Genomic DNA, 26,846 nt, shown 5'->3' with positions numbered 1-26,846 from the left:
TTCTCAAGTTCTCTGCCCCACCCTTCACCCCTCTTCTCCTTGTAGGGATGATCCCCATTCTGCCTAAAGCTCATTCTAGGGGAACAGGATCCCCCTCAATCTCCCTGGAACAGCTGTAAGTAGGAATGAGTGTCTATTTGTTCTGCCTTTCTAGAACTGCCTCCCATTGTGTCTCAGAAGGTTCTACAGCAAATATCTCCCTCCTTAGCTCTACTTATCATCCCAGTGCAACATAGAACAGCCATCCCTTCCTCAGTCCTCAGGGCCTCTGAGAATGACCTGGGTTGTCCAGCTCCCCACATAAGCACCCCTCTCTTATATTTTACAGCTAGATGTATGGTTGGCACCTGAATGCTTAGAGACCCCCAATATCCTTTACCAATACATCCCTCCTAACACTTTCAAATGAGTCAGCAGTATTTTGAGCATAATGACGAACATAGGTTGAAGGATGTTAAAGGGGTCCGATCCTTGTAGCTTCTGTAATACATCGTTGGATAGCACCAAAGTGTAATTGAGAATGAGATGAGTATAGCCTAGGTCAGTAACTAATGACCCGAGGGCTAATAAATTTAAAGAAACACTCTTAAGATGCCACATTCCCTGTAAGTTATTTTAAATTTTATTTCATTTTCATTTAGCTTAAAAGAGTAACATACACATATAACAGCAGCAGGATCCTGTAACTAACGGATGCTGTGCAGTTTGTACTGTATCTCCTAGGTACAATCACATAGTTTCTAAAGCATTCAAGACAGCTTCTAGGTTTGTATCTATACATTCCTGTGAGGCAGAAGCTACAGAAGGATTATAAGCTAGCTGATTAGCTGCTGTGGGCCAGCTTCAACTGGATCAGGTACTGAGGTGGGACACAACCAAAGGCTGAAGGCCAATGACTTCTGGCTTTTAACTCTCTTGCTGTTCTGGCGCCAAAAGCTGATGGCAATTTCACAGACGAAGGAAATAAAGAAAGTCAGATACACACACACACACACACACACACACACACACACACACACACACAACCACCTGTTTCACAAGTGCACATGAATACTTATATAAATACATACATATCTACATATGTATGTATGTACACATACATACAGACAGGCATATATACACAAAGACACATTGTAATACATACATTCACACACACACACACACACACACACACACACACACACACACACTTGTTGGATGGGGCAGAGCCTCAACAGCCACACTTTTTTCTTAGCCTTTTTATACATTTTTAGATTAAAAAATTATTTATAAAATTACCTCATAGAGAAAATGTTACATATAAGGGGAGTTCAAAAGGATGTTGTCCAAAGGGATAGTAAGTTCAAAGCAGCTTTTCATTTTGTAAGCTCGTTATAAGTTCAAAGCAACAGTTCCACACGGCCTTGCTTTATCACAGTGCACACCTGTGGCTTCTTCCTTGGACCGGACCTAGAAAGAAGGTTTCTTCTTTCATCACAAATCTGTCTTAATCCTATTTCTCTTCTTAGTGCAATGTATGAAAGCTCATTGTACTCCTTGTTATGCAGCCCTTACTTAACCATTCTACGAGGAGGGGGCACAATTTATTCTCAGTTCTAACTTTACTACATCTTTCTGGCAAAACAACCACCTAAACGGCATTAATTCACGAAAGCTCATCTTCATGTTGATCTGCAGGACATTTTCCCAATAGGGTGGCTGGCAACCAGGAAGTAACCACAACAGTCTGTAGGCAGTGAGTGAGGGTCTCCCGGAGTCCACTCTCACCAAGCCAAATCAATGAGGAGCACGGTACTGACAACCATGAGAAAACACACAGTAGCAGGAACAGCCCTGGGACTAAGTCTCTGGGGCAATGCCTCACCAGAGCACACGCATCTCAGGAGGACAAGATGGTGGGCCTTCTCCAGGGAGCTCACTTGACCATTGCTGCTACTCCTGCATGGCATCTGCCAATTAACAAAATGGGCAGTTTGTACTTGTTGGGTCGCTATGGAAGCAGCTTTAGGTACTAATAACAGTGATACTACAAACATGCTAGTTAAAACAAGACCCGAGAACCTTCCTTTTTCTGGAAGGAGCCTGATGTGAATCTGTTGTGAATCTGTTGTTCGGAATCATATGGAGTACAGGAGCCATACAGAGCACAGGAGCCATAATGAATGCAGGAAGTGCCGGAGTCCTTGCCCATTGAGTTCGGTAACCTGGAACAGAGATGTGGAGTCAACGACACTGACCATGTGGTGCCCTTCAATAAAGTGACCCTGAATAGCTCACGCTGTCTTTATTTATACAGAATTTCAGAGCATTCAAACACATACAGTTTTAGATTTTTCTTAATCACTATTTAAGTATCTCAAAAAGTGTTTACTAAAACTCATTTTAAGTTCCCCTTACTTCGTCGATGTCAGAGATCACCGTTTCCCACGTCTAAGCAGTGTAGCATTACAATCCAGATGATTATGTCATAGCTAAGCACACCTGAATACTGCAAGCCATAATGACTTAAGTGTTGTATTGCAAGCCAAAATGATTAGAGCCAGACAGGCACATCTAGTTTGTGCATAGGCCGGCAGCAGACATGCAGTTTCAAAGTAAAAGACAACAGGAATCCAAGCATTTGACAGGAATATAACCTCTGTGTTTTATCACCTCCTAACTCAGGATGCTCACAACGTATGCAAGTTATCTTTGTGCCATAATCTCTTAGTTTTACAGTATGGTCCTGCCCTATACAACTTTTCTATAAAGAGCAGAAACTGACAATTAACACTTGTCCGTCCACTCATACATACTGTTCTTTCTTTTGTATAAACCCTTACCTAAGGCAAAGATGAATCTATTCAACTTATGTTTCTTTTAAGAGCACAGCAAATTTTACTTACTAACTTATCCTAGGAATGAAGTAACTTGTCCTGAGAATGACCTCTTTACTGTTGACCTTTAGGCCCTATCTTTTCTAAGTGAGTTTTGAATTTTCCCTCTCTTGAATGTATTCACATGCTTAGGTGCTCAGAAAATGTAGTTGATGTTTCCAAACCCCTTCCTTTGTCCTCATATATTCCTATCAAATCTGAGACCATCCAATATGGGATCTTCTTTACAGGTCTTAGTCAAAATCATCAACCAAAGAGTACACGTGGAGGGACCCATGGCTCCAGCTGCATATGTAGCAGAGGATGGTCTTATCTGGCACCAATGGGAGGGAAGACTCTTGGTCCTGTGGAAGCTCGATGCCCTAGCATAGGTGGATGCTAGGGTAGTGAGGCAGGAGTGGGTGGGGGAGCACCCTCACAGAGGCAGGGGGATGGGGGATGGGTTAGGGGGCTTGCAGAGGGGAAACCGGGAAGGGGAACAACAATTCCAATTTTTGGAATGTAAATAAATAAAATAACCAATAAAAAATAAAAAATTAAAAGTCTTAGTCAGTCCTATCTTAACTTTTTGAATAAATAGAAATCATAGTTAAATTTCCAAAGGATTGATGCAGTCATTCTTGTTATCTTTCCCACTGGTCCTTGCCAAAATGGAGAAAAACTCCAAGGGACCTTGCCTCAAGGAGGTCATTCACAGAACATTCATGCACCTTTCCCAGGAGAGACAACATGGCCCCTGCCAAAGAAGGCTGTGGAAGCAAGAGAAGTTGTTATGAGCAGAGGGGTGGAGTTTATACAATTAGAGGGGATACAATTGATGCAAGTCATTTTGAAGTGTCCTCCATTCTCTCCAATAGAGGAACTCCCAGCCAGTAACAAACATGAAGAGGTAACACAGGTAGTGAGGTCAAATATAAAACAATGTCTGTGTCATAGTTGCTCATTTTCTCCAAATGTCCCATAAATGCTCACATTACCTGGGGCTAATAGTCAAAAGTCTTGCTGAACTTTTGCCCTAGGAGACACTATAATAGGGTGTGGTCTGGGAGATACTATATCAGGATGTGGACAATAAGGGCATCCTAGAAAGCCATCTTCATCAAGACCTGGTGGGCATTTGCAGGACAGGTGGACCAGTTGACCAGTTCCTCAGGTGGTTTTTGTTTTGTTGTTTGTTTGTTTTGTTTTGTTTGTTTTTTGTTTTGTTTTGTTTTGTTTTTTGTTGTTGTTCAGAGGCACAGAGTTTTCTTTAGAATTCCGGACTATGCCACTGAAGGAAGAATCCCACTGTGAAACCAGGGCACCAGATTTTCACCGTGTACTGGAAAAGGTCCATCCATTGAGGTAACTTGTGGGTGATTAGAGACTGGAAAACTCAAGTGATGAATGAATTGATAATGTCTATCCAACCCTTACTATACCCCAAAGTCATAGGCCTAACAGGTCACATCTGTGCTGACCCACCAATGACAAATAGGAATGATGGGTAATATCCCAGGACAGTTAAAAAAGGCAGTGCAGGCCCCACATGGGAAACATCTAGCACTACTGTTCTCAAACTCTATAATGCTGTGACCATTTAGTACAGTTCCCTACATTTTAGTGACCCCACAACAGGCTGTTGCTAGGCTGTAATGGTAAATTTGTTACTCTTATGAATAATAATGTAAATATCTGATATGCAGGATATCTGGAGCTTGTGACCCACAGGTGAAGAGACACTGAAGAAGATCAATGACCTCATTCTGATACTTATAACTATCATGCAATATTTTAGAAGCCAGATTTTTTTTTTTTTACATTCCAAAGTCGTCTCCCCTCACAGTGCTCCCTCCCAGAGTCCCTCCCCTATCCCTTCCCCTTTACCCCTGAGAGGGTTAGACTTCCGCTGGGTATCCTCTTATCCTGGAACATCAAGTCTCTGCAGGGTTAGATGTATCCTCTTCCATTGAGGCCAGACAAGGCAGCCATGGAGACTGAACTGCATGTTAGCTATATATGTGTGTGGGGCCTTGCTCCAGCCCATGTATGCTCTTTGGTTGGTTGTTCTGTCTCTGAGAGCCCAAGAGTCCAGGATATTTGACTCTTTTGGTCTCCCTGTGGCGTTCCTATCCCTTCAGTGCTTTCAATCCTTTCCATGAGAGCCCCAGACCATTGTACAATGTTTGGCTGTGGATGTCTGCATCTGTTTTGGTCAGCTGTTGGGTGGGGCATCTAAAAGAGTAGTTATGCTAGGCTTGTGGCTGCAAGCATTACGGGATATCATTGATAACGTCAGGGATTGGTGCTAGTCCACGGGAAGGGTCTTGAGTTGAGCTGGTGATTGATTGGTTGGCCATTCCTTCAGTCTCTGGTCCATCTTTGTCCCTGTATTTCTTTTAGAAAGGACAAATTTTGGGTCAAAATTTTGTGAGTGGGTTGTTGTCCTTATCCCTCTACTAGAGGTCTTGCCTTAAAGCCAGGTATTTTAAAATGAACCTTGACTTGATGTACATTATATCCATTTTAAAAATAATTGTTAATCACAGACCTAAAAACTGTAATATCGAATTATTTTTGTGCTTTTTTTTTCTTTTTTTTTTTTTGGAGCTGGGGACCGAACCCAGGGCCTTGCGCTTGCTAGGCTCGAATTATTTTTAAGTCTTATCCTTTATATACATTAAACTAGTTACTCATAACTTCTAAAATCACTTCAGTGTTTTATTCTGTAACCATATATCCATTTAATCTTTATGCATAAATCTTTACTAAAATAATTTTAATATTTTAATATCATTTTATTATTTTGATACTATATATTCTTATTTTATAACATTTTTTATTTTTAAAAACAATTATAGAAATATAATTTTTAATTTTAATTTATTTTATTTTTAACATAAAATTGGTTGGGACGACTTGCTCTTCTTTTATTGTGGAGGGGTATTAACATCTAACAAGGTTTGCTGTGATCGTTTTAGGCTGGCATGGTGAAGGCAGGAGAATAATAGTTTAACTTTGAAAATGGGGCAGAAATCCTGTATTGGACCCTAAAACTCCATTTGATTATTAGTATAGATTTAAGGAGACCATAGAGAATAAAATATCTTCAAAATCTTTTAGATGTTTATATTTATATATATGTACAATACCTCCCCCAGGTGTTTCATGGACATATTTTGAGGAGAAGTTTCCATGTTTGAATCAAGATGAAACTGGAGAAGACATCATCACCTGGTAAAATGACTCTCGATCACCTCACGGGCTAACAGTTCTCCCTCTGTCTTGTTTGGCTGTTTGTTTTCTATGTGTTTGGTGAAGAGACGGGGACATTTGTAGGTTGCCACAACCAGTACTTTGTTGTGAGTGTCCAGCCTGCTTCCCTGCCCCTGTATTCCAGAATGTGTGGAAGAACACATCCGAAGTAGCACTGTCCTTCCACCAGGGGGCGGTGCTTTTCAACAGCAGGGCAGGTTAACAGGCCGGGGATGGTGACTCCTTAGGTCCCTCCGTTCACCAGCCTGATAAAATAGTGGGTGGGTGACTACCTTTCTACTCGTACAGTATACAAGGCCTCTCACCACTCCTGCCACCTTCTCTTACAGCCTGCAGGGATGCTCACCTGGTTTCTTGCTGTCTTGGGTGTTCGTGCTGCTCTAGACGAGGGTCAGAACTGCCAACACTGTAGAAAAGAACAGAAGCCACCAGAGCAGAAGCAGAGTGGAGTCCCCACCAGTTTTCCTGGTCCAGGAGGTCACCATAAAAGCTGTGGTCATTGTAGTCCACAGGCTTTTCTTGACCCTGCCTCCCACACCTGAGGTGGAAGGTTGTCTTGTTTTCTCACCAGAGACAGTGTTCACAATAACAGCACGCTTCTCTATGTTGCCACCATGGTAACTCAGATTACAGATGAACTGTGGTTCCTGTCCAGGAAGAACCCAAATGGACACCCAGATCTGGTAGGTCCTGTCCCCACTGGGCAAGATGGTCCCTGGTTCAAAAGCTTTCTGTTTTACCAGCTTCCTATCCTGAAGCCAGGCCAGGGTGCCCCTGGTGGCCATATGGGGATACAGATTAAAAGCCCGGCATGTCAGTGTGACCCTGCCCAGTGGATAATTCCTGAAGGTCACGATCACCATCGGGGAACCTGGGAGAAGAGAAGTGAGTCAGTGAGGGTGAGGATCCCTCTATCTCAGCATGGTAGGTTGCCTAGAAGAACCACCCTGTTCATATTCGCCTCCAATTTCCCCTCCTGGGAGGCTCCCAGTGGCTGTAGGATTGAGGGAGGCTGGGGCTCAGTTCCAATGGCTCCCAATGCTTTTTAGGGTCAGGCTCTGATTTGCACGATGAGAGAACATGATGTCCCTGCTCTCAGCGGTCGACAGGTCCTCGATCCAGCACAGGGAGCAACAGGTACCAAGAGGACAGGGGCTCAGGGTTACAGAGGCTACAGATCCAACCTGGGTGGGATGTGCCTCGTTTCTATGACAAAGCCAGCTTTACAAGCCTTAAGGGACAAGTGAGGGACTCCTGAAGTACAGTCAACTGACTGTAGCCCTGATTCTGGAATTGACCAGTGTCTGCCTCCTGTCTTTCTTCCTCCACAGATTTCCTAGAGATAGGAGATGTGTGTGTGTGTGTGTGTGTGTGTGTGTGTGTGTGTGTGTGTGTGTGTGTAGATGACAGGCATCATGAGACTCTGTTTTTATAAAAGACAAAGCTATTTAAAAAGAAAACACAACCTTTTAAACATTATATATTTACTTACTTCATTTTATGTGTATGACTGTTTTGCCTGCATGAATGTGTGTGTACCATGTGTACACCCAGCACCTATGGAAGACAACAGAGGGCACTGGATTCCCCAGAACTGGAGTTACAAATGGTTTTAAGCCACTGCCCGGTGCTGGGAATCCAGCGTGGGTCCTCTGCAAGAGCAACCAGAGCTCTTACCTGTTGAGCTCATCTCTCCAGCCCCAGGTTGACTTTTTTAAAAGTAAGAGTTGAGCAACAGTAAGAGGACCTAGATCAGGTCACGTGACATGGGGTAGCTTGTGTTTGAATCTGTAATACAGCCCCAGGGTTATGTCCTACTCTCCTATTTTAGCTCCCGGTAAGGGTGGCTCTGAACCCACCCATCCCACCCAGGGCTCTCCCCTCCTCCAGGACAATCTCTATCCTAGAGTGGGGGTTGTTGGAAAGAGGGGAGTGCTTTTTATGCTGCATGTGAGGCCCCTGTGTCTGAGATCCAGCCAAACTCTGGGAACCCCTCCTTTCTGATCTGAGGGCACTAGTAGTAGCTCTGGAAGAGACTCTATGTCCCCACTTCCAGGCACCACCATAGACTGTGCCACCATTGTACGTACAAGTGAGAATTCGGACCACCACAAATACCATGGAAGGGGCCACTGGTCCACAGGAATGCTCCCCTGGGTTCTGGGAACCAACTCTGGTGACAGTCAGTACCTGTGTCAAGTGGTTCACTTCTCAAGGAAGCCAGATGTCTCTGGAGCTGAGCAGGACATGTGTCATCCAAGAACGTCTTAACTAGGTCAGCCCTGGGTGCACGTGGCTCCCAGAACGTCTTCTTCTGCTGGGTGAAGGGCATATCCATTGTCCATGTGAGAGTCTTCTGGTCGAAGGTGAGGAGGTTCCGCCCGTCATAGCCCAGGTGCCAGAAGCCTCTAGTGCTTCCATTTCTTTGAAGCTCACAGCCCAGGGTTGCCTGGAGGATGTGAAGGCCTGGCCCACCCAGGCAATGACCTGTTAACTTTGTGTCTATGGACCTCATTTCTCAGTGGAGCCACCAAAGTGTGGTGATCTTTCTCTTTTAGGGAAAAACCACTGGTCTGTTCAATCAGCTTAGCCACACCCTGCCCCCACCTGGACTTCAGGAACCAGTGCTGGATCTGTATGCACTGAGCTCCATCCACTCACCCTTATCTTGGCCTTTCTGGCCTGTGACCTCAGCTAGCATCCTTTTGAGTTGCTCCACCATTTCCTGCAGATCCTCAGTCTCTCTTGCCCAAGTCATAGCTCTCCAATGTCTCTTGATCCTAGGTTCCCAGGAGTCTGTTCTGTTGCTGCTTTCATTATAATGTAGGAAGGGCTCATCATCAAAGTATCTCCAGATCAGGACCTGGGGCAACTCAGGCAACTTCAGAGACAAGGCCATGAGGTCATAGCGCAGAGTGTGGGGTCCTGAGGAGACAGGTTCATGGGTTCCCATGGTCAATTCTACCTTGAAGGATTAAAACCAGACTACTCCATGCCTCAGTGTCTCACAGGTAGATTACTGAGTCCACAAGCATCAATAGCTGCTTGGGGCATAAAGCCTGGTTGTATATTAATGTATCTGTTTTTCACAGGAGGGGAAGGTGTAGCTAATGTCTCAGCAAAATGGTATACATTGGGACCTTCACAATAGCCCTGTGGAAAAGAACTCTAAAAGCATGAGTTCAAAAATAATATAATTTCTTAACTATGCAAAAATGTAAAGATGCAATATGAATTCATAGGAGCTTCACAGATCTAAAGGAACAGAGGCAGCTGCACCACGAGCCAGCTTGTCAGAAAGATACAAAGACAGGCAGATTCCTGAGTTCAAGGTCAGCCTGGGACACACTGAGTCCAGGCCCAGGTGTGGTAGAAATTGTAATTTCAGGACTGGGTCCAGCTAGTTCACCATCTGTGTGTAAGAGAGGCAGGCCGATCTCTGAATTCTTTTGCAATGTTAAAAGAAAATGTGTGCTTGCTGTTCACTACGAATTAAGGATCTGGGGTTGTGGGATGCTGATTCTTAGGATAATCAAAAGGGAACCTGAATTGATATATAAATAAAAAACTGGGGCATTTGGTCTGTATGAGATGAGCTGGCAGAAAGTGATAGCAGTTAGCTCTCTTTTTAGAATTTTCTCTAGCAAGAGCTGAGCAGTCTAGAGATCTCTGGAGAGTGAAAACAGCTCTTCAGGAATTTTTTCTAACAGGATTTCTGACTTGGTCAGAATTCCTTTAGAGGGCTGACACAGCTCTTTTAGAATGTTTGCTAGCAGCTATGCAGAGAAGGCTGTCTGAAGAGCAGGCACAGCCCTTTTAGAATTTTTCTGACTTTCTGATTTTGATAGAGAGACTTTGAGAATTTTTCTAATAGGATTTGGAAGATCCGAGAATTTTTTTTTAAATAGCAGCTTTTCTGACTTCGATCAGAAAACCCATGAGCTGTTACAGAGAGCTTTTAGAAGTTTTATTAGCAGAGAGAGCTGGCTAGAGCAGAAAGATAATCGTGTCAACCAAAGAGCTTTTAGAATAGCAAGAAAAAGCTGTATAGAGCAGAGGAGAGAGAGAGAGAAAGAGGGAGGAAGGGGGAGAGAGAGAGAGAGAGAGAGAGAGAGAGAGAGAGAGAGAGAGAGAGAGAGAGAGAGAATAGTTTGAGAAGTCATGTCAGCAGAACCTAGGCTGCCAGCTTGAACCCACAATTTGACTTCTGGTTGTTTGTTTTCCTGCTCCCAAACACCCCTCACTCAGGAACATAGACCTAGCCAAGGTTGGTCCTTGGGAGTAGACATGAAGAGTATGAGCTGTGCCCCCAAATACATAAACAAGAAGTAAAAAGATATTAAAGATAAACACCAAAATTAAGAAAGAAAGAAAAGAAATCATTGAATTAAAAAAAGAATTGAGGGGTTGAAAAGATGACTCGGTGGATAAGAACACTAGCTGCTTTTCCAGAAGACCCAGGTTCAATTCCCAGCACTGTTATGGTAGCTCACACATGTCTGTAACTCCAGTTCTAGGGGATCTCCCACCCTCACACAGACATACATGCAGGCAGAACACCAACATGCATGAAATAAAAAGAAAAGAATTAAGAATAAAAAAGTCAAGGTCTCTAAAACATTTAAGAAATTAACCCAAGGGCTGGAGAAATAGCTCAGTGGTTTTTGACAGCTTTCGAAGAGAAATGGCATTTGATTGCTACCACCCACATGGTGACTCACAGCCATCTATAATTCCAGTTCCAGGGGGGTCTGATGCCCTCTTCTGGCCTATGAGGGTATTGCATGCATCTGTTATACAGACTAGCATGTAGATAATACATCCATACAGATGAAAAAACATTATCAATTTCGAAGAAATTAACCTGTAGGTCTGGCCTCTGAAGGTGCTGCTCACATGCGTTACACAGTCTACCATATAGACAATAATGTATACACATAAAATACATTAACAAATTAAAAAAACAAAACTGTAGGTGGATGTAGAGGCATGAGCACTTGAGAGGCTGAGGCAGGAGGATGACAGGGCTCTAGGGTTCCCACAGAGTGAGAAACTGTCAGAGAGAGTCATGTAAGATTTCAAAAAATTTGCCACTGAGCAAACTAAACTGGGCTTCACTGGTCTCTGAGATCAATTGGTTTAGTCTTCCAGATACCTAAATGATCTTATCTAAACTCTAGCAGAACATGGACCATGGGATTCATAACAATTAGGCTGCCCCGTAACTTCTATTTGCCTCCCTGCCAACACCTGCCTAGGTCCTTAACCTCTGCACACCCCTCCCCAACAGTGATACCCTCACTTGCATAATTCCTTTACCTCCATGGTGGGAGACAGCCATGACCACTATAATACTGTGAGAAGCCAGATAACCCAAGACTTCCTCAGAGGCCCTGAAGGAAGGACAGAGGGAACTCAGGTTCCGTGGCCTTGTCCAGGGGTGGACTTGGCAAGGCTGGTTCCCATTGGAGGAGTTAGAGAAAGGATTGAAGGAGCTGAAGGGGCTTACAACCCCATAAGAACAACAATAGCAACCAACCAGAGCTCCCAGGGACTAAACAACCACCCATCCATCCCTCCTCCCCCTTCTTCTATGAGGGTGTTCTCCCACCCATCCACCCACCCTTTCCTGCCTCCCCACCCTGACATTCCCCCACATTTTCTGTATCCATTCCACTGTTGAAGGACATCTGGGTTCTTTCCAGCTACTGGCTATAATAAATAAGGCTGCTATGAACATAGTGGAGCCATGTGTCCTTGTTAATAAGTTGGAGCATCTTTTGGGTATATGCCCAGGAGTAGAAACCTTGATACTGACTTCCAGAGTGGTTGTGCCAGTTTGCAAACCCACAGACAATGGAGGAGTGTTCCTCTTTCTGCATATCCTTCCCAGCATCTGCTGTCGCCTGAGTTTTTGATCTTAGCCATTCTGACTGGTGTGAGGTAGAATCTCAGGGTTGTTTTGATTTGCATTTCCCTGATGACTAAGGATGTTGAATATTTCTTTAGGTGCTTCTCGGCTATTTCATATTCCTCAGTTGAGAATTCTTTGTTCAGCTCCGTATCCCATTTTTAAATAGGGTTATTTGATTCTCTGGAGTCTTAACTTCTTGAGTTCTTTGTATATTTTGGATATTACCCCTGTATCAGATGTAGGATTGGTAAAGATCTTTTCCCAATCTGTTGGTTGCCGTTTTGTCCTAACAACAGTGTCCTTTACCTTACAGAAGATTTGCAGTTTTATGAGGTCCCATTTGTCCAGTCTTGATCTTAGAGCATAAGTCATTGGTATTCTGTTCAGGAAATTTTCCCCAGTGCCCATGTGTTCAAGATGCTTCCCCACTTTTTCTTCTATTAGTTTGATTAGCATCTGGTTTTATGTGGAGGTCCTTGATCCACTTGGACTTGAGCTTTGTACAGGGCAATAAGAATGGATCGATCTGCATTCTTCTACATGCTGACTACCAATTGAACTAGCACCATTTGTTGAAAATGCTGTCTTTTTTCCACTGGATAGTTTTAGCTCCTTTGTCAAAGATCAAGTGACCATAGGTGTGTGGGTCCATTTCTGGGTCTTCAGTTCGGTTCCATTGATTTACCTGCCTGTCTCTGTCCCAATACCATACAGTTTTTATCACTATTGCTCTGTAATAGTGCTTGAGGTCAGGGATGATGATTCCCCTGGAAGTCCTTTTATTGTTGAGGAGTTTTCCCTATCCTGGGTTTTTTTTTTCCTCTTCTTTTTTTTGGAGCTGGGGACCAAACCCAGGGCCTTGCGCTTGCTAGGCAAGCGCTCTACGCTCTACCGCTCTACCGCTGAGCTAAATCCCCAACCCCTAGGTTTTTTGTTATTCTGAATGAATTTGCAAATTGCTCTTTCTAACTCTATGGAAGAATTGAGTTGGAATTTTGATGGGGATTACATTTAATCTGTAGATTGCTTTTTGGCAAGATGGCCATTTTTACTATATTAATCCTGTCAATCCATGAGCATGGGAGGTCTTTCCATCTTCTGAGATCTTCTTCAATTTCTTTCTTCAGATGCTTGAAGTTGTTGTCATACAGATCTTTCACTTGCTTGGTTAGAGTCATACCAAGGTATTTTATGTTACTTGCGACTGTTGTGAAGGGTGTCTTTTCCTTAATTTCTTCCTCAGCCTGTTTATCCTTTGAGTAGAGGAAGGCTACTGATTTGTTTGATTTAATTTTATACCTAGCCACTTTGCTGAAGTTGTTTATCAGGCTTAGGAATTCTTTGGTGGAACTTTTGGGATCACTTAAATATACTATCATATCATCTGCAAATAGTGATATTTTGACTTCTCTCTTTCCAATCTGTATCCCTTGATCTCCTTTTGTTGTCTGATTGCTCTGGCTAGGACTTCAAGTACTATATTGAATAAGTAGGGAGAGAATGGGCAGCCTGGTCTACTTCCTGATTTTAGTGGGATTGCTTCAAGTTTCTCTCCATTTAGTTTGATGTTGGCTACTGGTTTGTTGTATATAGCTTTTATTATGTTTAGATATGGGCCTTGAATTCCTGATCTTTCCAAGACTTTTAACATGCAGGGGTATTGAATTTAGTCAAAGGCTTTCTCCGCATCTAATGAGATGGTCATGTGTTTTTTTCTTGACTTTTAGTTTATATTGTGGATTACATTGATGGATTTCCGTGCATTGAACCATCCCTGCATCCCTGGGATGAAGCTTAGTTGATCAAGACAGATGATAGTTTTGATGTGTTCTTGAATTCTGTTTGTGAGAATTTTTTCTTTGTAATTTTTTCCATATTTATTAAATTGGGTATTTCTTACTTACATTTCAAATGTTATTCCCTTTCCCGGTTTCCATGTCAACATTCCCCTAATCCCTTGCCCTCCCCTTCTTTATGTGTGTTCCCCTCCCAATCCTCCCCCCATTACTGCCCTCCCCCCAAGAATCCCGTTTACTGGGGGTCCAGCCTTGGCAGGACCAAGGGCTTCCCCTTCCATTGGTGCCCTTACTAGGCTAATCCATTACTACTTATGCAATTGGAGACCAGGGTCAGTCCATGTATAGTCTTTAGGTAGTGGCTTATTCCCCGGAAGCTCTGGTTGGTTAGCATTGTTGTTCATATGGGGTCTCAAGCCCCTTCAGCTCTTTCAGTCCTTTCTCTGATTCCTTCAACGGGGGTCCCATTCTCAGTTCCGTGGTTTGCTGCTGGCATTCGCCTATGTATTTGCTGTATTCTGGGTGTGTCTCTCAGGAGAGATCTACATCCTGTTCCTGTTGGCCTGCACTTCTTTGCTTCATCCATCTTATCTAGTTTGGTGGCTGTATATGTATGGGCCACATGTGGGGCAGGCTCTGAATGGGTGTTCCTTCAGTCTCTGTTCTAAACTTTGCCTCCCTATCCCCTCCCAAGGGTATTCTTGTTCCCCTTTTAAAGAAGGAGTGAAGCATCCGTATTTTGGTCATCCTTCTTGAGTTTCATGTGTTCTGTGCATCTAGGGCAATTCGAGCATTGAACTACCTGAGGACCCAGCTATGCCTCTCTTGGGCATATACCCAAAAGATGCCCCAACATATAACAAAGACACATGCTCCACTATGTTCATATCAGCCTTATTTATAATAGCCAGAAGCTGGAAAGAACCCAGATGCCCTTCAACAGAGGAATGGATCCAAAAAAATGTGGTACATCTACACAATTGAATACTACTCAGCTATCAAAAACAATGACTTTATGAAATTCATAGGCAAATGGATGGAACTGGAAAATATTATCGTGAGTGAGGTTATTCAATCACAGAAAAACACACATGGTATGCACTCATTGATAAGTGGATATATATTTACCACTTTTCTTTCCTGTGTTCAGTGAAAAGGTGGTGTCAAAGGTCAGTTTCAAACCTTGACAAATCTGGTCTTCAGTTGCAATCTCTGTCCCCAAAGTGTTATCAGTGTTCTGTTTCTCTGTGAAAGTCAGACCATACTCATACCATTTGTACTTGTTCCAGGATCCCACTAACTTTACCAGTGTCTGTATTAGATGAGCCAGACTGCTGCATGACTTTGTTTTCACATTCAGCTCTACCAACCCAAAGCTGAATCCTTTGTTGAAAATATCTCTGGCAGCTTTGCCAAGGTCAGCATAAGGTGGAGGGATACACATTGGCCATGGGCATACAGGTACAGGACACTCAGCCATGGCAAAGTTGTGGGGGAAAAGATGATCTGTGGGTGTCCTGAGGGGTCCTGCCTGGCACTGCTGCCACCTCAGCTTGAAGCTGAGGCCACTTCGCTATCTGGAAGTTGCTCTGCAGCCACCATGGCTGGAAGCAAAGCCACTTACACTCTTTTCAAACAGCATGCATCCTCTCAACTGTCCACTCTGGCAAAACATCTGATAAGTTTGCCTTTATATGTTACTTGATCTTTTCTTTTAACATCTTTTAATATTTTTCTTTGTTTTGTGCATTTAGTGTTTTGATTATTATGTGATGAGAAGATTTTCTTTTCAGGTCCAATCTACTTGGTGTTCTATAGGCTTCTTGTACATTATGGCCATCTCTCTCTCTTTTTCTAAAGATTTATTTATTTTATGTTTATGAGTACATTGTTGCTATCTTCAGACACACCAGGAGAGGGCATCAGATCCCACTACAGATGGTTGTGAGCCACCATATGGTTGCTGGGAATTGAACTCAGGACCTCTGGAAGAGCAGTCTGTGCTCTTAACCACTGAGCCATCTCTCCAGCCCAGCTATCTCTTTCTTTAGGTTGGGAAAGTTTTCTTCTACGATTTTGCTGAAGACATTTTTGGGTCCTTTGATCTGGGAATCTTTGCTTTCTTCTAGTCCTATTATTCTTAAGTTTGGTCTTTTCATTGCATCCTAAATTTCCTGGATGTTTTGGCTTAGGAGGTTTTATGTTTTGAATTTTCTTTGACCTTTGTATCAGTCTCGTCTAAGGTATCTTCTATGCCTGAGATTCTCTCTTCTATCTCTTGTGTTCTGTTGTTGTGACTCCTGACCTCTTTCCTAGGTTTTCCATTTCCAGGGTTACCTCTATTTGTGTTTTTTTTTTATTGCTTTTATTTCCACTTTTGGGTCTTGGACTACTTTGTTCAATTCCTTCATCTGTTTACTTGTGTTTTCCTGTATTTCTTTCAGTGAGTTATTTATATCCTCCTTAAAGGATTCTATTATCTTCATGAGATAGGATTTTATATTAGCATCCTGGTTTTCAGGTGCATTGGTGTATCCTGGGCTTGCTGTGGTGGGAGAACTGGGTTCTGATGGTGCCAGAGTATATTGGCTTCTGTTATTTATGGTCTTGCTTTTGCCTCTCCACATCTGATTATCTCTGTTGTTAACTGGCCTGGGTGTCTGTCTGAAGCCTACCTGCTGTGTCCCTGGGTTGCTGCAGGTCTCCTTGGGGGCCTGTGGCCCTGGCTGTAGCCCTAGCAATAAGTATTTACTTACTTCCCCTCTGTTTTATGATGAGGTGCTAAACACCAAAGACTGCAGTTTCTGGCCTCAGAGGAACTCAGACAGGTGGGGTAGGTACCGCATCAAAGTATCAAGATAGGTAAATGCTATTATAATAAAAGCATCCATAATATCTCCCAAGACCAAGTTTTGCCCCTGCTAAAGCTCTCCTCCTCCTCCCCTACCGTCAAGAAAGAACAAGAATGCTAGATCTGGCCTCTGGCACAGGAAGTATAATCCAAATGGCCCAGGTACCAATTGAAATGGCAGAGACTTACCTGCTACCTCCTGTGTGGTTACTCTAGGCTTCTCTAGAGTGTTCCTGATGTCTGTGTTGGGGGCAGAAGGCACTCGTCTTTGGTAGTCACCCACTAGACAAGAATTGAATCAAGTTATATACAAAGAATGCTATGGCAGATCTATCTTCAAAATGAATTGAATCCAAGATACATGCAGGCAGATGGTAGCAAACTAAGTTTACATATTGTGTTAGCTATTGTTCCAGTGCTGTGAAGAAACATCATGACTATAGCTCCTTTTTTATTTTTAAATTTGGTTTTTCAGGACAGGGTTTCTCTGTGTAGCCTCAGCTGTCCTGGAACTTGCTGTGTAGACCTGGCTGGCCTCAAATGCAGAGCTCCTCCTATTTCTGCCTCCCAAGTGCTGTAATTAAAGGCACGAATCACCACTACCTGTTGACCATGGCAACTCTTAGAAGGGAAAGCATTTAAGTGAGCCTTATTCAAAGGTTTCCAGGTTTAGTGCATTGTATCACAGTAGGAAGCATGGCATGAATCAGGCAGATACGATACAGGAGTTGAGAATTCTACATCCAGCATAGGCGGGGGTGTGGGAGGAGAGGGGGAGGGAGAGGGAGAAGGAGAGGGGGAGGGGAGGGGGAGAGGGGGAGGGGAGGGGGAGAAGGGGAAGGGGAGAGAGAGAGAGAGAGAGAGAGAGAGAGAGAGAGAGAGAGAGAGAGAGAGAGAGAGGGAGACTGAGACAACTGAGATGGACCTAGTAGCTTGGGCTTTTGAAACTTCAAGGTCCACCACCACAAACTTCCTCCAACAAGGCCACATCTCCTAATCCTTTCAAATAGCACCACTCTCTGGTGACCAGACATTAAAATCTATGAGCCTATGGGGGCCATTCTTATTCAAGCCACCTCTCTGTTAGCATACACACACGATTTCACTGGTTTGCCCTTGGGGACCTAGTAGCTGCTTACATACTCACCTATGGTTCCTGCCAGGTGTGCCAGATGTGTGCAATGCTTGAAGAGCCCCCAAAGATCCCAGATCTCCCTCTCCCTCTCCCTCTCCCACTCCCCCTCCCCCTCCCCCCCTCTCTGTTTCTCTCTCTCTCTGCTCCTGGCATTTCCTCTACACCAGATCCGTTACATGGTGTATTTTCTTGGCGAGTACCTTAGCTTGGTTCACCCAAAGTATCCCCTGAACACATTATATTTCATAACATTGGTGACACGTCCTCAGGGGGCTCTCTTGGTGTCCATCCACACTGGGATCCTACCTGCCCGCTGCACCTGCAACAGATCTGCAGTCTGGTCCACTGATCGCTAGGCATTCTATCCAACACTGACAATAGGTGAGTTCTCTCTCTTACTGGGTTTAAGAGTTTCTCTGAACTGACAACTTCCCTGGTTGAGGCTCCGTTTCTCCAGTAGTTTCTCGCCCACTTGAGTTCTCTAAGAAATCTTGCCAGATGAGCCATGTCTGCTTGTGCTTTGGTACTGTTCACTGTCCACTGAATGAAAAGTCGCCTGGATGTCTTGTGCCTCCTCATCTCAACCTACCCAGTTCCTGGAACACCTCAGACCCAAGCTTGGGACTCCTCCATACCTCTGTCCATTAAAACTGTGTCCTGATACACTTAGCTTCCAAACTTATCAAATATGGCTTCAATATATCACCTAAGCGATTGGAGGGGGACATGAAAAAAGTTCTCCTTGTTTTATCCTGTTTTCCTTACTCCAAGCCTGCTTGATTCTATCTGGTTTCCCTACCTGCACTCTGTCAATGTCTTCCCGGTAAGTTTGGAACAAGTCAGAGCCAGATAGGAGCAAAAACTGCAGCATTGTCACCACATGCACCAGTTCTCTCTGCAGGGCTCCAAACCAAGCTGCTCATCTAGCCCCTCCTGAGATGAGTACAGATCATTTGTCTGTGAATTTGATTCCAAACTCTAGAGTCTACCGTGTCCTCCACATGGCTCTGGCTCCTACAGCCTGCCCATGTGAGGCAGGCTCTCTTGCCTCCTGACTTTCTTCAGTCAGCCTGCTCTAAGAGAAGCATGCTCTGTTCCTTCGTGAACTCAGGTTTTATCACAACAACGTGGCCCCATTCAAAGGCCAGAAACTGGCACATCTGATTTCCAAATTTTCACTCCCACAGACAAATGATTCCAAAATGTCTTTTATCTAAACTTGCTCTGCTCTATGCTCTTATTTCCACACGCTTAAAATTTTTTTAAATCTTAATCTTTCTGCAGTCTGCTCTCAAAAAAAAAATCTTAAGATTATGCTGTAAACTCCTTTTAAAGGATTCGAAAGTTGCTCATTGGTATTGTTTCACATCTGTATAATCTGCAACGATTATTTGGCTTTGAACTTATATAACAAAAGGTTTATAATTAAAATCTATATACATAAGCATATATATGATTTAACTCTTGTTTAAGACACACACACATATATGTTCATGTATGTATGTGTGTATCTAACTCTAATTCAACTCTATATGTATGTAACTAGGATTTAACTCTGTATGTAGATGAGCATATAACTTGGATTCAATTCTCTCTCTCTCTCTCTAACACACACACACACACACACACACACACACACACACACACACACACTCATTTTAAAGAAGCAACCATGTCAACCACATGGCTTGCAACCTGCCGTGTGATTTCACCGTTTTAAGATGACCACATAGTTTAAAGCAACAGTTGTAAAACTTCTCTGTTTATTATTGTATCTCCTTTTAGACTAGGAAAACAACAACAAGTCTTAAATATTTTAGATTGGTATGGAGTTTTGTATGATGGTAAAAATTCAAAGTTGTATTTGCTACAACATGCTGTATATATGATTCAACTCTGGCTTAGAATATGATGATGAAATTTCATGGCTACGAAGGTCCATTCAGATTAACAAAAGCTAATTTAAGGTGCATGTCTAGTTACTTAAGTCTTTTCTAATTGCTCAACACCAGGCTGCTAGAAAAACAGGTAAGTAACAACATATGTTTGATGAATAAGTTATGTTTAATAATCAATAATCCGTAAACTTCCAAAGTCTAATGAGATTTGCAGTAATATTTATATAGCTTTTTTGTCTAAGATTTAGTCTTTGAATAAACTAAGTCACACAGAAAATGACAGTGGCGTATAACGTTGTAGTACGATAGGAGCAATAAAGCCATCAGCCTCTCTATGGACTGTATCTACAATTAAAAATTTCATCTTGATACTAGAAAGGCTTCAACTCAAAATTGTTAAACCCAACAGGGATGTAATATAAAGTCCCAGTCTTTAGGGAAGCTACTATGTTATCATAAACTCTTAGGGATAATTAAATGCAAGTCAGTAGTCAGTTACCTTATAAAAAATATAAATCCTTCAATGTGTTCAGAAATATATTTGTAGTCACACTAAGAACTGAAGCAATTGATTACAGGAACAAGCCTTATTAAGCCTCCTTTATCTGCGTTTAAAGTAAATCACTGGAAACAGCAAAGTTTGTCTATTTAGGCATACTTTATACTTTATACTGATAGTCCTCTAACATTTCAGATATCTGCAGAATAGGGCATTTAACGTGTTTAATAGAGAAGCTTTTCCTGATAGGCACATCAGCTCTTGGCAGTACCCCTTCCTCCCAAGAAGATGATGGGCATTGAAGAACAACTACCTGGACCTTGCTTCGAATGTGGCAAAGCTGGCCACTGGGCTGTAGCTGCCCTTGCCTCTGCTACTGACAGTGCTCTGTCCAAACTGTGGACAGGCAGGACCCTGGGAAGTTGACTGCCTTACTTTGCCTGGACAAAGGTAGGGCAGTCCTTCAAAATTTCTGCTTCAGAGAAAAGTCTGTCAGATCTTCCAGACCTGGCAGTTGGCGAGGGATGGCGGCCACCTTGTGTAACCGTCCAGGTAGTTGATAAGCCTCCATCCTTTTCAATAGACTTGGAAGGTGCTTGGTTTGCACATCCTGCTTCCTCAGGTGAAATTTATCCTTCTCAGGTCTCTGGTGGGTTTGAAGACTGGATTTGTGAAAGATTTATCAGTTTAACATCAGAGACCAAGGTTTCAGATGCCTTCTCACTCCCCTTCGGGTGTAAAAATCAGCCCATAGGTCTTGGTCTCCTGGAACTGCCACTTCTAAGTCTAGACACAAACTACCCTGGTACCAGACTCAGAAAATAAGTTTCAAAGGAACTGTTTACTGTTCCCTCACCTAAAGAAACTCATTTCACAGTGGTGGCTTCCAGTAATCAACCACCTGTGTCTCCTGGTAGACAATTAGGAAAAAAGTGTAAAGTTTAGGTAAGATCTGGGGGTACAGAGGCTTAAGCTGTGAAGATCTAAGAAAGTGTTTTAGGGTCTAAGAAGGTGTTTTAAGGTTGGTCAATGTAGGTTATAAAGGTTGGAGGAGGTGAAAGCTTAAATGACGATAAGAAGGTGATTTAAGGTATACAAGAGAAATTAAAAAGTGCTTTAGGTTTCTTTTAGCTATGCTGCTGTAGTATTAAGACTTCGAAAGTTCAGAGTTTTAACCATTAATCAGTGGAGTTTTGATAAGCTATTAGTGCACTTCTGCAAAAAAAATCCATCCACCGTGTGATCTGCTAGTATAGTCACAAGCTCAAGATTTTAAATTTACTTTGGTTGTCTTCTAAATATATACCTAAAAGGGACTTCTCCGTGTACTAATTTCCTATGCATCCAGTCTTGTGGATCAAGGGAAGAAACCCTCTTTCACAGTTGGTAGTCACACTAAAGACCAAGATCGAGCAAGCTTTCGCCCGTTCTGCTCCACAGAAGATTCCTGTCCTCCCTGAGCTTGCCTTAAAAAGTGTTCATTCCCTCAACCTTAAGTGTTTCTTAAGCTTCTACTATGACACCAAGCTGTGAATATGTGGGTCTCAGAACAGATTACAATGGTAATGCTAATGTGTCTAAAAGTTCTCCATTTTGTAAACTTATTAAATTCTTGCAAGCTTCAGAGAATTGACTTGAATTTATCTCCTTCACAGGTCAAATGGACTCCAGACAAGTACCTGTCAATCAATAGCCTGTTTCCCTACATGCCTGTTATGGAGGGTGGGATCTCTTCTTTCCCTGGTTTTGGGAATTCCCTTCTTCAACTACCAAGACCACCGGCCTTTGTATGGCATCCTGCCAAGTCCAGCTGCATCCAGGACTGCTTCAAAGCAACTAGCCCCAGGTGCTTGGGTCTGGCCTCACACACTGCCTCAACTGGGCCTGTACTTTTCTAGCCCCATATTGTCCCACAGAACCTGGACAGCAAGTTCTCCCAGAACTTGGCAAACTTCCCAGTTTTCTTAGGGTCCCCAAGAATGTGGATGTCCCAGACAGCAGGAAGCTGTCTAAAGGACACAATGCCCTCATTCCTCCTGCATGAGGAGGAGGCCTGGAAACCGGGAAAGGGAATAACAATCAAAATGTAAATAAGAAATACCCAATTTAATAAAGATGGAGGAAAAAAATAAAAAAAAGGGAGGAACTTTTTAATATGGGTGAATAAAAATTAACAATTAATTGAATTATAATGTTAACATATTATATAACACAAATATGTACATAATATATTTATATTATTAAAATAAATTAATAAAAAGGGAAGATTTTTTATTATGGATATGAGAGTGTGCAGCCAATTCTGTTGGCCTGCTCTCTGGCAGCTGCTTCTATCAACATCTGCCTCTCCTGCCAGGTGCACCAAATGTGTGCAGTGATAAAAGGACCCCCATGTGGGATGATGTCACAGATGAGGCAGGCACAAGATAGAATGAGGCCTGTCATTGGATGAGAAGGAAGGATGGGCGGGAGAAAAGTTTGAAGGAAGAGGAGGAGACTGCCGAGTAGCCGCGGTGAGACAACCGATTAAGATTCCACGCGGTACCTTTACAGGTAGTTATGAATGTTATTAAGGGATGGGTGTGTACTGGGCTTTGTATGTTTAGGTGGGCAATTATATCTTATCAATTGGATCAAAGCTTATTGTGTCGTGTGGTTTTTCATGTGGAGAATTGAATTTATGAGAGTGTGTGGGACGCTGCGGAGTTGGGACATGTGTTTCTGGCATGGAAACCTGCCTTGGGAACTAGATGGGTAGAGAGATTGCTGCCAGGCTCAGAGAGAGGCCTTAGGCAGTGGGATATGGGATGGAGCAAAGTGGGCGAGAGGCTTTGCTGACTGAGACTAAGATATCTAGCAGGTACCTTGGGGCACTGTGGTGTCTAACCTAATGGGAGATAAAGACAGTCGTTTATTTTTGATAATTTTACAACAACATCCCCACCTATCCCAGATCTTCTTCTCTGCCCCCTCTCTGTCTGTTCTCAGATTTTCCTCTCTCTATTCCTTGTGCATGCCCCCCTTCTGCCCTCTCTCTCTGTCCTCATGGGTCTCTTGCTATCTCTGGCCCTTTCCCAGGTCCTCAATCCCCTCCACTCCCCCAGTAAAGTCCCTTTTACACCAGATCTGTTGTGTGGTGTAATTTCTCAAAGGTGCACCTTGGCTTTGGCCCACTAAAGGTATCCCCTTGTTGCATTATATTTAAACATCACTTATGTATAGATTTGAAAATATGAACCTTTTGTTATAAGTTTTAAGCTAAATTTGTTACATGTTTTATAAATTTTTAAAACAACTCCCAATGAACTTACAAATCCTAAGATAGAGTTCACACATGTAGTCTTACAATTTATACTTTAAAATTTATACTTTAGCAAAAGTTTTAGAGATATGAGAGAGGGGAGGATTTGGTGAGTTAAAACCTAGAACTGTACGAGATGAGCGGGTGATCTGTACTGGGAAAACTCACTCTGTAGCTGCTTTTACGCACATCGTGCATTTTCCTTGTCTGCTCTGTTCATCTCTCCTCCTCATCAGAGTCCGGTGGCCCACATGACCCAGGAGGGAAGCGATCTATAGGTGAGATGGAAGCATTTCTGTGTTCTCTGACCTCCTATACCATGGCTCCCCTTGACCAGACGTACAGTTGGGAGCAGCTTTGGGAGCTGGAATAAAACTTCAAGATGGAACCATACCCGGACCTCCAGGATCGAACAATCATGGCCACCAGACTCAAACTGAAGGAGAAGCAAGTTGAGACTTGGTTCATCCAGCGATCCTTGGAGCAGGAGACGCGCCCCCGCAGGCTGCAGCAGTCTGCCCGGGATGATAACTCTTCTGCTACCCACAAAGCCCTCCGCTGCCAGCCGCCAATACAGGCTCGTTCCCATCAACGCCCCGGAGTCCTCAACCAGCTGCAGGCACAGCTGCTGATCCTCCTTCCCCAGGGGGCCACTTCAACAGGTAGCACAAAAACCTCCCTCACGACACCCCTCCTTTCCAGACTCCTAGCTGCACCAGACACGACAAATGGTGGATGCATTCCAGAAACCTCAGGGTCGGTGTCTGAATACCTGGGTGCCCTGACAGATGGCATTGGTCAGAAATGGTGTGCTACATGCTGAGTCTCCAAGCTCCTCTAGAACCTGCAGGGCCTCACCCCACAGAGGTCCATCTCTGAGGGAAGCCTGTGGTTCCTTCTTCTAACAGCCTCTCCTCAAAGGTGAGCTATCAACTCAATTACGTAGGACAGTATGACACTGACGTCTTGCCTCCTTTCCCATGGCATGTTACAGACTAACATATACTGCCAGATACATTGTGTAAGCAGTGTACAAAGAAAGGTGCTTTGAGTGTTCAGCTTGGTGGCAGGCATAGTTGTGAGATTAACTGACTAACACTGCTAGCTTTTTTTTTCCCCTCTGAGACCTTGATCATTTGTTTTGTGTTCATCCATCAATGAGTATTTTAGTGCATGTGTGTGTGTGTGTGCGTGTGTGTGTTTGTGTGTATATGTTTGTGTGTGTATGTGTGTGTGTGTGCGTGCGCGCGCGCGTGTATTTTTGGTCTATTGGGGCTTCTGAGGCACCTGCTTGGGGATTTAGATCTGGGAGTGACTTACTGATAAAATGAAATTGTTGATGAATAAAATTAGTTGCAAAAAAACCAAGAAAAAATGTTATAAGGATAAAATCATTTTAATGAATACAAGTTATAAAAAAGAAATCGTTTTAATAAATAATTTACATGTAAAGATGGACTTTTTACAACATGGATAACTAAAAACTTTTTATGAGTTATAAAGGTCTGAGTACGTTGTTTAAAGTATATAAAATTGTGAAAAGACTTAAAGATAATATATATATTAAAGTTTCTAAGGTCTAATATCAATAATTCCAAAAAAAACCCCTAGCTTTAATGCATGTCAAATCAAGGTTTATTTTAAATACTTGGCTTCTATGAAAGGAATTAAAAGGGTTTTGGTTTGGTATCCTTGTTCAGGATCAGATTTGGCAAGGCTGGTTTGAGCCTGGAGAAACTCCCATGGAGGAGTCAAGGTTACAGCTTCTGGGAACCAACTCCTGCTTAGAGTCTTTCATCATCTAGGTCTGAGATCTTCTATGTTCTTTGACCACACTGTTCTTTTCCGTGGTTGTTGCCCCCTCTGTGATATATATATATATATATATATATATATATATATATATATATATATATATATATATATATATCAGCATTTCACCACGCTTGCCTGGCAGAAGGACCAGTTGTGTGAGACCCCATGGTTCCACTCACTCTTTGTCTGTATTTCTCATGCCGGGTTCCCCCACTTTGAATCTTGCTGATTCACTCAGCCTCAGGTCAAATATACCCTAGCTACCACTACCATACTCACTCTCTCCTGTCGAGGTCCTAAAGACCCTGAAGATTTTATACCCAGATCTCAGGCTACAAGGAGTCCCTAAGATGATCATTGACTCCTCTGTAGGTCTCAGGATGTGGACTCATAAAACCCTCAACTGTGCCTACCACCAAGCTGAACACTCAATGAACCTTTCTTTGTACACTGGACTTGTTCTTGTTGCCATAGAAACCGAGTTGCTTCTCAAACTCAGTGCTAGCAAAGCATGAGCCATCAGCTCTGGATAACCATTGATCATCCTGCCCCACCAAGTTCACAGGAGTCTGTGATTAAACTACTATACTAGCCAGCCACAGATAATTTCTCCCAAAGTCAGTGTTCCAAAGTTCCCCCAAAGGCTACAAGATATGCACCTTTCCAGGGACTTAACTAGATAATACACACAGGTACATACACAGACACACAGGCACAAACACAGACAAATAGAGACATGTACAAACACACAGACATACACACAATAACACCACACACACACACACACAGATCACACACATACAACACATACAGACAGACACTGATATACACACAGACACATATATACCATACACAGACATACACAGAGACACACACAGACACACAGAGACACATACCACATAGAAATACACATAGACACACACACACACCACATACACACATATAACACAGACACACACACAGGCATAGACATACAGAGACACAAACATAACATACACAGACATATGCATAAATAGAGACATACATATACATACACAGACACACACTACACAGACATACACACAGACACATACACCACACACACACACACACACACACACCAAGTTTGCTCATGCTACACTCCACAGAGGGAGTCCCTCTTCCTTCTCAGTGCTCACCTGCACAAGTGCCCAGTAAATCCTCCAGGAGCAAGAACATTATCCACAGCCGAACTGCAGCTTCAGCTCTGAGGTCCCTGGACAACATCATCTTCTGCCTTTCTGAGACTCCTGAGTTCACTTTGAAGATTCAAAGCTAGACAACAACCTCTTACTGGCTCCACCCACACCAGAATCCGAGAAGCAGGGAGAGGGGGAAGAGGGATAACATTTGAAATGTAAATACATAAAATATCCAAGAAAAATAAAATTAAAAAAAAAAAAGGAGGGAAGGGCTGAGTGGAGAGGAGGGAGGAAAAGCTGTGATCTGGATGTAAAGTAAATTAATTAATTAATTAATTAAGAGTAT

General features: G+C 43.0%; 1 protein-coding gene and 1 pseudogene across 1 annotated transcript; one reads left to right on the top strand and one right to left on the bottom strand.

Moving 5' to 3' along the window:
- Positions 1 to 599: 599 nt before the first annotated feature.
- On the bottom strand, positions 600 to 26,625 carry Mill1 (MHC I like leukocyte 1; the record flags this gene model as incomplete). Its single annotated transcript, NM_001011931.4, is given in 6 exon segments — positions 600 to 2,204; positions 6,478 to 7,002; positions 8,322 to 8,597; positions 8,793 to 9,056; positions 16,882 to 16,974; positions 26,498 to 26,625. Coding segments are annotated over 5 exon segments (1,214 nt in total), but the record flags the coding sequence as incomplete, so codon positions are not given.
- LOC148007267 (homeobox protein Crxos pseudogene) lies at positions 23,722 to 24,255 on the top strand (annotated as a pseudogene).
- Positions 26,626 to 26,846: the final 221 nt, after the last annotated feature.

This window comes from Rattus norvegicus, chromosome 1, assembly GCF_021556685.1.
Source record: "Rattus norvegicus strain SHRSP/BbbUtx chromosome 1, alternate assembly SHRSP_T2T, whole genome shotgun sequence".
Classification (NCBI taxonomy): domain Eukaryota; kingdom Metazoa; phylum Chordata; class Mammalia; order Rodentia; family Muridae; genus Rattus; species Rattus norvegicus.
Note: the sequence above shows the minus strand (reverse complement) of the source record. Positions and strands in the feature narration are given on the sequence as shown.